At 40.8% G+C, this 15321-nt stretch overlaps 1 protein-coding gene across 2 annotated transcripts in view; it reads left to right on the top strand.

The window, feature by feature from the left end:
• Positions 1–15321, top strand: part of LOC126298863 (src kinase-associated phosphoprotein 2-A-like) — a 192910-nt gene that overhangs the window by 136943 nt on the left and 40646 nt on the right. The window contains exon 2 of one of the 2 annotated variants that reach the window (XM_049990374.1): positions 6877–7038. In XM_049990374.1, the coding sequence (XP_049846331.1) occupies positions 6877–7038 (162 nt within the window). Of the gene's footprint in view, positions 1–6876; positions 7039–15321 lie in introns of those variants that run through there. The other variant, XM_049990375.1, reaches the window with a different exon arrangement.

The raw sequence follows: 15321 nt of genomic DNA, 5'->3' as shown, positions 1-15321 counted from the left end.
TGCCCGAGGCAGGATTCGAACCTGCGACCGTAGCGGTCGCGCAGTTCCAGACGGTAGCGCCTAGAACCGTACGGCCACTCCGGCCGGCTATCTTGTACAGTTTTGAAGGATCATTAACAGTTTGATAGTATTCATTTCGTTTTGGGAACTCTCTGTTTACAGTTTAGTCTATCCTATAAAATTCCTTTCAGTTGTTCGCGGTAATGTCTGCTGGCAAATTCTTAAACATATCTATGAATTTCTTTTATATTATAACAAAGCGCCCATTTCTTCTTACATGAGATTCTGATGTCATTATTTATTCAAATTGGTTTTTTATTAGAGCTGCATTTCCGCTTGCAAATAGTTACTTTTAAGGAACCCTCAACTGTAAATATGACGGTTTGTATAAATGCGTTATATTTGTCATTCAATTTGTCTGTAGTGGTAACTTCTTGCCAAACGTGCCTATCGAGTTTGGTCTGAAGTTATGCATTGTATCTGGAACCCTACTACTAAATCTTTAATTTACCGTTTTCGTGTAATCCTTTCTGTATTAATCCATTGCTCCTATTAAAATTTCGACAGTATTAAGGTAGTATGTAACAAATGTAAAGTTCGCATGAACTTTATTACATGTTTGGATATGCAAATGAGTGGCATTTTACCACAACCGCACGAAGTAGGCAGAGGTAATACCATTACTTTATATGTGTAAGGAAAGGTTACGCAACGGCTTTCTCATTCAGGGATTGCGTTAGAATGTTCGTGAAAACATCATGTTATTGCTCGTGTAAGGAGAAACGTGTACCAATACGTACAGGAATTCGACAGCGGGAGGATCATGGTCTATCGACGCTGCGATTTGTCTTTCCGTGACACTGCTGCTCACGTTTGTCGGGATCCTACGACTGCCGTGCAGGAATTGTATCTGTGTGTTCAGCGGAGCCATTCACAATTCCATGCAGGATCTCAACGGCCCCACGCATCATTACTGCAGACACGAAGCGCAACTCACAACTGGCAGCAGCCCGTACGTTATTTACTTCCTGCAGAGGGTGCTTCCCACCTCGAATGAAATTTCCCATGCACCATACTCAATTTGCGCAGGGCTTCCTTCCTGACTTGTCTACTATTTTTATGCTGGGCTTAATCGCCCACCAAACAGTGGAACTTCATATAATGTGCAGTCCTTCCCGCTGTGCAAGTCTCTACTTTGGAATGGCTGTTTCTCAATATTATGAGATGCGGTAATTCGTGCTGCCTCAAGCATTTCATCAACAAGCGTCCGTCTCGTATTTTTTGTTGAGGTGTGTGGCTGCGGTCGAACCACAAGTACATAGATTCACCTTCACTGCAGTTTGTCCGATAAATGATGTCTGGATGCAGTTGGAAGAAGCTGGCCATCCTAGATGTTTTCTGCCATTGTAGTAGCACCAACTGCTTTCCTAACACACACTTGTGTTACACGTACAAATGTTGGAAACAGATTCCAGTGGCGCTGGTTTTTATGTGGTACTTTGGATAACACAACTATGGTATCAATGTAACCAATAATTTTTGCCATATCTTCTAGAGCTATTGAGTGTTTTTTATTTTTCTCTAGTTTATGGAAACCAGTTTTTTTCTGTAATATCACATCTTGTCTGACCAACGTAATACATATTTATTTGAACCTCTCTAAAGATGTGTCGTAATGTTCTCACTCCTAAGAATTCTTCATAGATTGCAATAGAAAGTAAACTAAGAATAGTTTTAGAAACATTGGTTACCAGTAATGAAATTTTCATCGAAATTAATAAATGGTTCCTAGTGAGTTCAGCACTAAACGTTGAAAAGACGCATTATATGCAGTTCGGAAGTTCTAAGACGTTTCCTCCCAGCAATATCTAAAATGTGATGGCAGGCAGATAGCAGAGGTTGACAGTGTTATGTTCTTGCGATTACAACTCGATAATAAATTCAGTTTTGAGGAGTGTACCACAGAACTGTTGAAGAGCCTAAACATATCTTTATTTGGGATGTGGAGGTTGTCAGACACATACCATATAAATTTCAAAACACTGACATACTTCGCTTACCTTCACTGAATTGTGCCATCTGAGAAATTTTCTGGGGCAAGCTGAAGTTTTCCGAGTCCAAAAGCATGTAATATGAATTATTTGCGATGTGAATTCAAGAAAGCCCTGCAGTGGTCTGTTCAAGTAACCACCGCATCATGACATCCGCTAGGAGCAATTGTGAGCATCTGCATTTACATTTCCTCTTACGTCCAGAAACTACAAATAAACGCTGTATTTTTTCTCAGACAAAAGAGCTCATGCCCCACCGAAGGTTCGAGTCCTCCCTCGAGTGTGTGTGTGTGTTTTGTTCTTAGTTTAAGTAGTGTGTAAGTCTAGGGACCGATGACCTTAGCAGTTTGGTCCCTTAGGAATCCACACACACACACACACACACACACACACACACAGAAGAGCTCATGTTTCCTTCTATGCAAGATTACGACAATTGATGCACGTAATCATTTTCTTTAGCTCAGCCAAACCAAGTTCAATCATGTAGTTTCTTTGCATCATCACGGTTTTACCAAAACTGGGTCCTCAGAATTTAGTTTACACTGTTCTTGAGGTTAAGGTTATTTCAGTTCTCATAGAAACACACAGTTTTGAAATTACAGTAATCTGTGTGCAAGGATAGCTGGCAGAGTCAAACTAATTGAAGTTCAGTGATTACTTTCAATAAAGTTTTATTTAATTCTGAGCTGGCTTAAGAATTGTAAAACAATCATCACCGTTCCAAGAGCAGGAAAATCATAGAGGCACTTAAGGTTTTTAGGAATTGCAGCATGTTTCATCTTTGCTCCTATTACTGACTGGCTTTACTTAACAAATTCCTCGTTTGGTCAGTACATGAGTATTTGTGTGGCAAAATACATACATGCAACAGCCACGTTTTGTCTTGACTTTAGCTTCTCGTATTATTTAGGTAAGTTTCTTTCCGCAGGACGATAGGAATATAAACTATTAGAGAATCGATGCCAAAGCAGTGAATTCCACAACAAGTATTTGTCGAAAACGTCCTTAGCATCAAACCCAGAACGAGTAGATTAATACATGTACATTTTTTCTGGACAACTATAGGTTGTCCATGATGGTATAAGCCACAAGCGGTTTTGTGCTCTATAGAAGTGTAGTGTTCCTCTTGCTGCAATTGATAAAACAAACTTCTTCCGCTTAATGTTATCAAAGCTACTTCCTCTTGTATACAACAGCTGTTACTTGACAAGAGACATACACGCTCCTCATAACTTCTGTTAGCTTCAGAATGCCGTATTCCTATCCCAGTAAACCTGATTAGTGGCACTACATACTAAAACGTCTGCTAATTTGCAATTTACTGTACTGTCTGAATGTCAGTGCACTCAAGCTCTTTCAACTGGTAACTCTGTATCAAACATTTTGCTGTTTTTTCGTTGTCATATTTAGATCCCTACAATATTTATTCCATATGTTGGTTCTGACTATTACAGAAAACATAAAATATTAACACTTTGATAATCTCTTTCACAGAAATTTCTAACTTCTGGACATTATGAATTATTAACCTTTAAACCTACTTTTACTCATGTCGACCAGTCAACGATCAGATGCTACTTCTTCGTCCAAAGGTTGATACAAGCACCCTAACACACGGCCTTCATTGACGTGTTAGACAAAGGACATCCCTGTTTGCGAGAGAGCCTGAATCTCGGCGGAATAGTCTGAGCACAAGCGTGAGTGCTTCTAAATAGCAGAACCTGGTATCAAGACGACTAATGTCCATGCTGATCACATACTAACAGAGCCCTAACTGTCATACACTCAAGATTTTTTCCATTTGCCTTCCCAATAAAATCTTAAAGTTTTCACCATCACTACTTGATCACATTGTAATAAAAAAAGCTCATTTTTACCAGATATCTTTGTTTTATTTTAGTTAAGTGACAATCAGTTTTCTGCAAGCCACGAGCTTATGTTAACCGCAAATCCGTTTCCTAAATCAGTTATATTGTGTGTCATTTGTCTCACAACAACACTTGTATGTTCTACAAGTAAAAAAATTATTATGATCTGTGTCTTAAACAGATTCAGATTTGCTATTTACAGAGAACAACTTCGGCTTGCTAGTTTTTAAGTCTGAAAGGAACTACTAGTAACATATTACCGCTACTTCCATGATGTTGAAACTTACCACCATCTACTCACAATCACATGTTTGTATTACATCAGAGAACCTATCTGCAAGCAAAAAATTCCATCCTCGCAAATAATAAAGTGAATTTTTTGTTAATGTTTCTTCCCTGCAGCTAAGCTGCTAGCCTGGCAGAACTTACCTGTAAACAGGGTGGTCCATTGATAGTGACCGCGCCAAATATCTCACGAAATAAGCATCAAACGAAAAAACTACAAAGAACGAAACTCGTCTAGCTTGAAGGGGGAAACCAAATGGAGCTATGGTTGGTCCGCTAGATGGCGCTGCCATAGGTCAAACAGGTATCAATCGCGTTTTTTTAAAAAATAGGAACTCCCACTTTTCATTACATATTCGTGTAGCACGTAAAGAAATATGAATGTTTTAGTTAAACCACTTTTTTCGCTTTTTGATGGCGCTGTAACAGTCAGAAACGTAGAAGTACATGTTCATACAGCAGCTAATTAGGACAGCAGTCGTTCCATTTCTGGCGTGCCCATCTTCGAGGTCTTCGCGAAGTTATCTTTCTATAAGATAACGGAAGATCACTGTTTCCCATACCGTTCTGGCCTACTTTGACACCGACAGTGATTTACTGATGCCTTGCGTAGCTCGTTCTCCAGCCCTCTCACCCATTGAAAATATTTTGTCATCGGTTGCCGAGAGACTGACAAGCGACTACTATTGGTGAAGCATGGAAGCATCGAATGACATACCTGTATCTGTGCTCGAAGCTAAATGGACTAGATGCCCATATGGATTAGAGCCAATGTCGCTGCCAGGGGTGGCAGCTCCAGTGTACTAAATACCACACCCTGTGTACCTACAGAACACCTACAAATTTAATGATGGGTTCTACCAACTTTACTCTATACACACAGTAAACAAAGTTTCGTTATTTCCTGCCCTTCCAGGTGTAATTTTAATGGGCAACAGTGATATTTGTGCTTCATATTCTGAAACGTCTTATTTTCACCCAATGTTGCATACACTCCCGGAAATAATTATTAACTTTTCATCTGTACTCCAGTGGGAAAGTATGTTTTTGTCATTCATCTTCTCCGATCGATTTATCCCTGTATACCTCAAAGGATTGTTCACTTTCAGCCCAAGGAGATAAATCCATCGCACTATTTATCATAACATTCCATGGTATTTAGTATCTGATTTGGGCATCTTTTTCCTGTAAATCTGTTACCCTCATTTCTTAACCCCCTTTTGCCTCCACAGTTTTCATCCGATTCTATGGTTGTCAGACTAACTTGCCTCAATCATGTTATTTTGATTTTCGGAGGATGAAGTCATTATAAAGGCTTAAAAAGGTTTACTACCACATTTCACGTGTACACACATTGTGGCATGAAGGATGACAGTTTGGTTTATTTTTGAGTTCTTACGTTTTCCAACGTTTACGATTCGTCTTCAGTCAGCAGACGTTAAGTTTCAAATTAAAAACGTTCGCCAACGAATGAAGATTGTCATGATGCTCCGAAAACTTTCCCAATATTCATAGTACCATTTTCTCGATTACTGTGAAAGAGAAGATTGATTGTGATGTCGCCGTTACGTAGAGCGTATCTGGGAGAACGACTGTGTTGTAGTAGCCAAATTTTACTATGGTGGTAATGGATTCCATTTATAGAAAGTCGAGGTGATTGTGTAAGTTTTATGCAATTTTCCTTCCTGAATTTTATGGCTTCCTCTTTTGTCAGCGTTCCCGATAATTTCACCTAAATATTCTAAGTGTGTTATCTGAGTATTGTTGCCATATGATGTCATGAGAGATCCCAAGTATTCGTCGTTTGGTCCCTTGCTCACTGAAGCGTGTAGATCTTGTTGGCGCATATAACTACGAGGAAAAGGTGTCCTGGAGGCGGTAGGAGCCTACGATTCAGCCGCTTTTCAGAAATATAACGTGATTATAAAAATATAGTAAAGTAGTAAACAAACTGTATATAAGGGATGTAGTGTTTCAGTATTTCCAGTATGCCAAAGGGAAGTCTAACAATACTTGACTTATGAAGAGTATTCTCTTAGACATACTACACTTCAAATATTTCATCCAACTTCTCTTCAGCAGTTCATGTGAGACCGAAGGCCCATTTCACAATCTACAGCCACGCGGGATTAGCCGAGCGCTATAAGGCGCTGCAGTCATGGACTGTGCGGCTGGTCCCGGCGGAGGTTCGAGTCCTCCCTCGGGCATGGATGCGTCTGTTTGTCCTTAGGATAATTTAGCTTAAGTAACGTGTAAGCTTAGGGACTGATGACCTTAGCAGTTAAGTCTCATAAGATTTCACACACTTTTTTTGGACAATCTATATGCTTATTTCTGAAACAAGGCACCTGTCGAGACAACTCTAAAAGACCTTTGGTGTAGATCATCAATGATTTGATATTGATATTAAGACGTCATCTTTAGGTTCCGATAAAGTTGTTTTAAAGAGCTGGCTAATATTTTGTGCTAGGGTTTTTGATTCGTTTCTTATCAGATTAAATGCTAACATTATATGAGATCTGGAAATAAACAAGCAACAAATTCTTCGAAATACCTCATAAATTTCGCTTGATCTCTTGGGCTAGAAGGGACTGAACAGATGAAAAGTAGCTACCCAGTAATAAAGTTTATTTTTATTAACATAGCTAAAAATTCGTAAATTGTTACAGATGTCAACCACTTTTTGTCCGAGACGCTCGCAGAAGAAGAACTTTCAGCTGCAGCTGAGGAGGAAAAGGAATCTCTGATACGTGAGATAACAACACACCTATCCCCACCAGCGCCACCAATGACACCACCACCATATTTGGACATGAACGGAGGCTCAAGGAGTAAGTGAAAACTAATTGTAGTAATCATACTTACGTGTATCACTCGGATAATAAATAAGAATACAGATAGCCGGCCAGAGTGACCGAGCGGTTCTAGGCGCTACAGTCTGGAACCGGGCGACCGCTACGGTCGCAGGTTCCAATCCTGCCTCGGGCATAAATGAAAAATTAGTAAATAAAGCGTTTCTTAGGCAGAACGTTGGTTTGAACAACTCATTGCCTTATGAGGCATGATCCTATTGAAGTGGTTAGGCCCTCGTTCGTTCTTACTCTTACCCTTGAACGGACTTACCCAGCCAGTCATAGGAGAACCTATAGTTCAATGAGTACCGAGATCCCTGATGCAACCTGGCATTATTGACAAAAAAATCATTTACAAACATGAATAACGGAATCAGTGACACAAAAATTCCTAGAACCGAGTGTAGATCGAGTCCTGGGTCTTTGGAGCCTGCCATTTGCTTAGTGTTTTTCAGTTTACTTCTCATTTTCTCTTTAAAAGTTGAGTCTTTCATACACTGCTGTACTCCGACCCTTCACTTACCATTTTAGTGTTTAGCGGCGTAGGCACTTAGGACATCTATTCCTACCATTAATGGCTCTAGAATCTTTCCTCGCCGGGAAAAAATCTCTTAAAAATATTTTTGATACTCGGAAACAAATATGAAAACGACAATACTTGCCTTTTGCAGACTATAATCTTTAGATGAAAATTAAATTTTATTCTCGTAAAAATATATTTTTCTCCTTGGGAACTGAAAATTATTCGTCCCGTAAAACAAATTTTTTTTTCCTTAAACCTAAAATTCTTCTTACTTTAAAACTTAAAATTTTCCTGCTCTAAAATTAGAATCCTATTTTTCATTAAATTTTACTTTCTTATCTTGTCTACTAGTGACTTGAAGAATGTTAAATTAGCCTACAAATAAAGCTTGTACTGAAATATCTGGGTTTGATTTTTTGTTTTGTTTAAAACTTGCTCTTCTTATTACGTGAAACATATCATAAAATTGGCAAGGGGACCGTACGTACTTGCCGTTACTGTTTTGATTCAGGTTGACAGGGAGTGTAGAACAGGCAAGGACTTCAACTTTTGTAAAGAGGAAGTCGCAACTCTGAACAGTTTTCGAGAAAATAGAGTATCATAGTTTTAAGGATGCGTATACAGGTTGGTCCATTGAGCGTGACCGGGCCAAATATCTCACGAAATAAGCGTCAAACGAAAAAACTACAACAGGGACGGCCAAGAACGCTCCCTTATGACGTCACACGTCCCCCACTACCACACCAGCTGACTGCGCGCGCATGCGCGGAACTACGAACACGCCGCACGCGACAGTGCATTCGCGTAAGGAACACCGCCCTGCTAGCATGTGGCTTAGTTTCATATTACGACATTTGATAATATTAAGCTCTGTACAACACAGCATGTTGAGCAATACTGAATCTTTGTTGGCTGTTCGTACACCTACAGAAAAATAACAATACCGCTGGGTTTGGAACTGCATTACACCAACAATTTCGTGCTTCTCACATCGTCACTCGTAAAATTCTTACAACATTTAAGCTGAGAAATAGAAACAGACTTGAAAGTAGTCTACAGCATGCAGTATGATGTGGAATAAGTGATTCCAACTACATGTGAAACAAGCAAATTTTATATACTGGAACTACTGTACAAAATTTGCAATAACTACAATTCTCAACAAAACATATGATAAATACAACAAAATTATCACCAATAATTTAATTATTTTTGGTTCACTGTAGACATAATAAAGTAGGCATCCGGCACAAACTGACCGTACACGGACGAACGCAGACAGTTTCTCATATTTTCGTCACTCAGATTGCCACGTAATCCTGACTTATTTAGTTTCATAATCGAAATAAACCTTTCGCACACGTATGTCGATCCAAACACTGATATAACTTTTGTAGCCTCATTGTGGAGACGGGGAAACTCTTTCCGAGGAAAACCTTCGTAAAATTCCTGGACAGTTTTTACGCAAAAAAAATTTGTCCTTTGAACGGGAATTACACCGCAGATCGATCAATTCCATTTGAAAATGCACTGGAGTACTTTCAACTGAAACGGCAAAGGGTGTAGAAAATAGTTCAAAAACAGATGTCAGACTGGCAGTGTCCTGAAAACGTTTAGAAAATTGTGCCTGTAGTTCCTCCAACACAGAAACGAATTCGTCAGAAGTTGCGTTCTCTCTGACTAGAGAGCGTAGGACAATGGGCGGTATTCATTTTCATGATTTGTTCCTTCCACAATGCGAATTTCTTATTAAACGGATCCACTTTTTTCATCAGATCAGAAATAAGCTGCTACTCACCTTGCAAAGTCTTATCGAGAGCGTTCAAGTGTGCAGTCAGATCAATTAAAAAGGCGAGGTCTGCAATCCATTTGGGATCTTCTAATTTTGGCTCTGCCTTTCCTTTTCCCTTCAGGAACTCAACAATAGCGAGTCTTCAGTTGAAAAATCTTTCGAGGCATGATCCTCGACTTAACCAACGTATTTCCCAGAGGTAAATAACATCTCCGTACTCTTCGTTCATTTCCATGAGAAACTGTTGAAACTGACGGTATACTAAGCCATGCGACTTCAAAAAATGTACTACGGTGACTACCAACTTCATCACGTGCTCCAAATTTGCATACTTAGCACAAAGAGCTTCTTGGTGTACAAAACAATGAATTCCGTACAAATCTTCTGTCGATCGTCCTAGTATTTTACGCAACAATGCCACAAGCCCATTTTGAGCACCTCGAATTGCTGGCGCTCCATCCGTGGTGACTGAAACTAAAATTTTTCCAATTCAGGCCAACGGCTTCAACTGCCTCTTCAACTGCTTTTAGCAAGTCGGTACCCCTCGTTGTGTGTTTCATTGGTGCTAAATCTAACAGTTCTTCCGTCACGTGCAAATTTGTGTCGACTCCACCAACATAAATCGCTAGTTGTGCTGTGTCCGAAATGTCGGTCGACTCGTCCAACGCAATCGAGAATGCAATAAACTTGCAGGCACTATCAATTAACTGCCTAGAGACATCCGCTGCCATACCAGCTATGCGGCGAGCTATTCCCTGTCTGGAAAGACTAATTTCACTAAACTTGTTTACTTCCAGTGGCGTCAAGAGTTCCGCCGCCTCAACAATACACTCCTTGATGAAACCACCATCACTGAAAGGCTTATTCGCTCTTGCAATTTTGAGCGCCATTTTGTAGCTTGTTCTTAAAGAAAGGTCGCTACGTTCGGTTGCAGGCTAAAAAAAGGAAACAAAAAATTGAGTGAACTCTAAATTCGAATTCTAACGACAAATATGTACAAATATAAACATCAGAAAAACAAAGATTTGTAAGTGGTACTCGCGTTCGGTCCGTCTCGCTGCATAACACTACGTCTTCTTAATTCCGCCAACTTGTTTGATCTATCAAACCAACTAAATCATTAAGTCCTTTGTGTGTGGTGTTATAATACCGTTCTATTGCAAATTTGCGGTGCCCGGAGAGTATGCGACTGGATAATAGACATTGAGAATTTTCATCCTTCTCTTCGAAAAAATATTGCAATTCCCATTCAGCTCTGAAGGTTCGTGACGTTGTGTCACTACCCCGCCTCTTTTTGAGCGTGTGTTCCATTGCAACAACCACTGTACAGTACTTATAAACTTCCTACGAATCGCTAACAAATGGCGAGGATAAACATGGCTGCCACTACGAATCAACTAATGCACCCTATGCCGGATGAGAAGATGTCGCATCGTACAGCTAGTCTAACGTCGCGCCGTGCCGAGCAGTGCCGCGAAAGACCGAGGAAAGCCGAGTAGTGGCGAGGCGTACCGAGCCCTGGACGGCACGCGTGCAGCACATCTGTACACGCGTGCAGTTTGCCGCGCCATGGCCGTCCCTGAACTTCAAAGAACGAAACTTGTCTAGCTTGTAGGGGGAAACCATATGGCGCTATGGTTTGCCCGCTAGATGGCGCTGCCATAGGTCAAACGGATATCAACTGCGTTTTTTAAAATAGGAACCCCCATTTTTATTATATATTCGTGTAGTACGTAAAGAAATATCAATGTTTTAGTTGGACCACTTTTTCGCTTTGTGATAGATGGCGCTGTAATAGTCACAAACATATGGCTCACTATTTTAGACGAACACATGGTAACACGTAGGTTTTTTAAATTAAAATACAGAACGTAGATACGTTTGAACATTTTATTTCTGTTGTTCCAATGTAATACATGTACCTTTGTGAACTTATCATTTCTGAGAACGCATGCTGTTACAGCGTGATTACCTGTAAATACCACATTAATCCAATAAATGCTCAAAATGATGTCCGTCACCCTCAATGCATTCGGCAATACGTTAACGACATTCTTCTCAACAGCGAGCAGTTCGCCTTCCGTAATGTTCGCACAAGCATTTAGACTGCGCTGACGCATGTTGTCAGGCGTTGACGGTGGATCACGATAGCAACTATCCTTCAACTTTCCCCACAGAATGAAATCCGGGGACGTCAGGTCCGGTGAACGTGCGGGCCATGGTTTGGTGCTTCGAGGACCAATCCACCTGTCATGAAATATGATATTCAATCCCGCTTCAACCGCACGCGAGCCATGTGCCGGACATCCATCGTGATGGAAGTACATCGCCATTGTGTCAGGCAGTGAAACATCTTGTAGTAACATCGGTAGAACATTACCTAGGAAATCAGCATACATTGCTCCATTTAGATCGCCATCGATAAAATGGGGGTCAATTATCCTTCCTCCCATAATGTTGCACCATACATTAACCCGCCAAAGTCGTTTATATTCCACTTGTCGCAGCCATCGTGTATTTTCTGTTGCCGAATAGTGCATATTATGCCCGTTTACGTTACCGCTGTTGGTGAATGACGCTTCGTCGCTAAATAGAACGCGTGTAAAAAATCTGTCATCGTCACGTAATTTCTCTTGTGCCCAGTGGCAGAACTGTACACGACGTTCAAAGTCGTCGCCATGCAATTCCTGGTGCATAGAAGTATGGTACGGTTGCAGTCGATGTTGATGTAGCATTCTCAACACCGACGTTTTTGAGATTCCCGATTCTCGCGCTATTTGTCTGCTACTGATGTACGGATTAGCCGCGACAGCAGCTAAAACAGCTACTTGGGCATCATCATTTGTTGCAGGTAGTGATTGACATTTCATGTGGCTAAACACTTCCTGTCTCCTCAAATAACGTAACCATCCTACGCACGGTCCGGACACATCAACGATGTCGTCCAGGATTCCGAGCAGCATACATAGCACAATAGCCATACATCAACACTATATCGACCTTTTCCGCAATTGGTAAACGGTCCATTTTAACACGGGTAATGTATCACGAAACAAATACCGTCCACACTGGCGGAATGTTACGTGATACCACGTACTTATACGTTTGTGACTATTACAGCGCCATCTATCACAAAGCGAAAAAAGTGGTGCAACTAAAACATTGATATTTCTTTACGTACTGCACGAATATGTAATAAAAATGGGGGTTCCTATTTTAAAAAAACGCAGTTGATATTCGTTTGACCTATGGCAGCGCCATCTAGCGGGCCAACCATAGCGCCATCTAGTTTCCCCCTTCAAGCTAGACGAGTTTCGTTCTTTGTAGTTTTTTCGTTAGATGCTCGTTTCGTGAGATATTTGGCCCGATCACTATCAATGGACCACCCTGTATATACTATTGTTCGGTGGCTAACAAAAAAGTGGTTCAAATGGCTCTGAACACTATGGGACTCAACTGCTGTGGTCATCAGTCCCCTAGAACTTAGAACTACTTAAACCTAACTAACCTAAGGACATCACACACATCCATGCCCGAGGCAGGATTCGAACCTGCGACCGTAGCAGTCGCACGGTTCCGGACTGCGCGCCTAGAACCCCGAGACCACCGCGGCCGGCAGGTGGCTAACAGGCCAGGATTCTGCAGCCTAGTGGTTAAGTGCTTAGTTTGATAAGTACAAGATCTCTGGATTGAATCTCGCTGCTCGTACCTTCTTTTTTTATTCTCACGTTACTGTAACAACAGATTTATTATTAATGTCCAAATTAACATTGTTTAATGATTCACTTATCATTTGCATAATATGCATCCTGAGAAGTAAGAAAACAAAATAAGAGTGTTTTTGTAAGGACATTGAAAATAAATGTAAATCAAATCAGTATATTTTTTTTTATTGACATTATTGTACCGACACTTGTGTCACGTATTGAGGACTGCACTAATCAGAAAGATACTAATAGAAGAAACATGTTAAACAATAATTATTGTGGCATACAACACACGTAATGAACGCAGAGTTTTTGCATGGGCATGATTTTTTCAATGTTTCTACTGCAAAACAAACTTTGTTTACGTTCGTAAACGGTCCACGTTCATCACACAGTTTCGCAGCATACCACACATATATGATCATATTACCGAATATTGTTGCAGATAACTGATGGCTTACGACTGATTAAAATTTTTTGCCGTCTTCTCTTGAAGCTCTCTCTTGATTGTGATCGATTATGTACGAGCAATTTAGTAGTCACTTTATGAGGTTTTTCACCTGCATGTAAAAATATACGTCGCATTGCTGCACTAACGGAGTACATTTTGGAGGAATTACTAATACTTTAATATTGTACGTTGACACACCTTCTCTATCCTGAAAAATTTCGTCGTACAATCCCGGGTTCTTTTGCCTTCCCCATGAATGGAGAGGATCAAAAGAAATTGCTCTTCTCTCAGATATGGCTTCAAGACGTTTATTAGAAATTCCCTGTATAGTACTGTTGAGAGTTTGCCGAACTCTGAGGATGTCATGACAACGTTTATGTATTTGTGTACGTAATCATCAGCTGCTTTTTCCATCCTTGGTCAAAATGAGCCAGTGGTCCCTTGCAAGCAAACGAAAACGGTTGACAGTAATTTTCCAGATAAGGTGGCTGCATATTGTGCAGTGTACAAATGTGTGACATTGTGCATATGCTTTCGGTGCAGAACAACTACCTTGTTCCGCGTTCGGCGAGGGTTCTATCATAAGTTAATTGATATTTGCACCCTAGTACAAACATTACAAATTAGCATCGTATAGTCTATAAGAATATTGCAACTGACGTAAATGAATCACGCACTGTTTGATCAGTATTAATAACAAAATCCTTGTCGTGTTTGATGTGAGGGTTCGGGTTTGCATTTGGAAATTTGCTGCTCCATCAAGTACTTGCTGCGGTGAAGCGCTTTCCCTCTTGGATACAAAGCTGATTATTTTTCTCTTACAAATCCGATGTCTTCGTTTGAAGAGAGCGGCACACGAGTCAGAAGCTTGACAATTTATATCAGGAAACTGGTCAGCAGCAACACGAGCTCATTGCTGCAGACTTCTCGTTGTCACCTGCTGATTACATTCACGAGCTTCTACGAAACGATTATAGGTCCACGAATCAATTGTTTTAAGTTGTTTGTGCCTTGTTCCGTCTTGTTTTATATGTTCTTCCCACCTTTTCGAAAGTTTCATGCTTTTGAGGCGTGAAGCTCTCGTCCTACCAAGAGTGGCCAAACTCCATCCTGAACACCTCTCCCTAGACTGACGGCTCTGAGCGCTACGAGACTTAACTTCTGAGGTCATCAGTCCCTAGAACTTAGAATTACTTAAACCTAACTAACCTAAGAACATCACTCACATCCATGCCCGAGGCAGGATTAGAACCTGCGACCATAGCGGTCGCGCGGTTCCAGACTGAAGCGCCTAGAACCGCTTGGCCACTCCGGCCGGCGCTAGATTGACGTCCCTATATTGCAACACTATGGAACGTAAACGCTGTCCGTTTTTGACTGCTACTCTTCGGTGTCATTATCATCTGATGCAGATGAAGCAAGTCCCTCAGTTTCTTCAAACACTCCCACTTGGTCGGCAATGAGTTCCTCTTGTACCAAGATTTGTTTCTCCTCTAGCACTTCGAAAATTCTGCGACATACTCCTTCCCCAATTTCCATGTGTTTTTGTGTCATTACTGCAGAAGATTTCGAAGCAATAAGATTGTTTGTAGAATGAGCGGTTCACTGTGCACAAGTGTCGTTTTAATAGTATTTTTTGAAAGTTCATTGTAAAACCCGTCTCCCATGAACCATGGACCTTGCTGTTGGTAGGGAGGCTTCGTGCCTCAGCGGTACAGACAGCCGTACCGTAAGTGCAACCACAACGGAGGGGTATCTGTTGAGAGGCCAGACAAACGTGTGGTTGCTG

The sequence above is a fragment of the Schistocerca gregaria genome, chromosome X (assembly GCF_023897955.1).
Source record: "Schistocerca gregaria isolate iqSchGreg1 chromosome X, iqSchGreg1.2, whole genome shotgun sequence".
NCBI lineage: Eukaryota > Metazoa > Arthropoda > Insecta > Orthoptera > Acrididae > Schistocerca > Schistocerca gregaria.
Note: the sequence above shows the minus strand (reverse complement) of the source record. Positions and strands in the feature narration are given on the sequence as shown.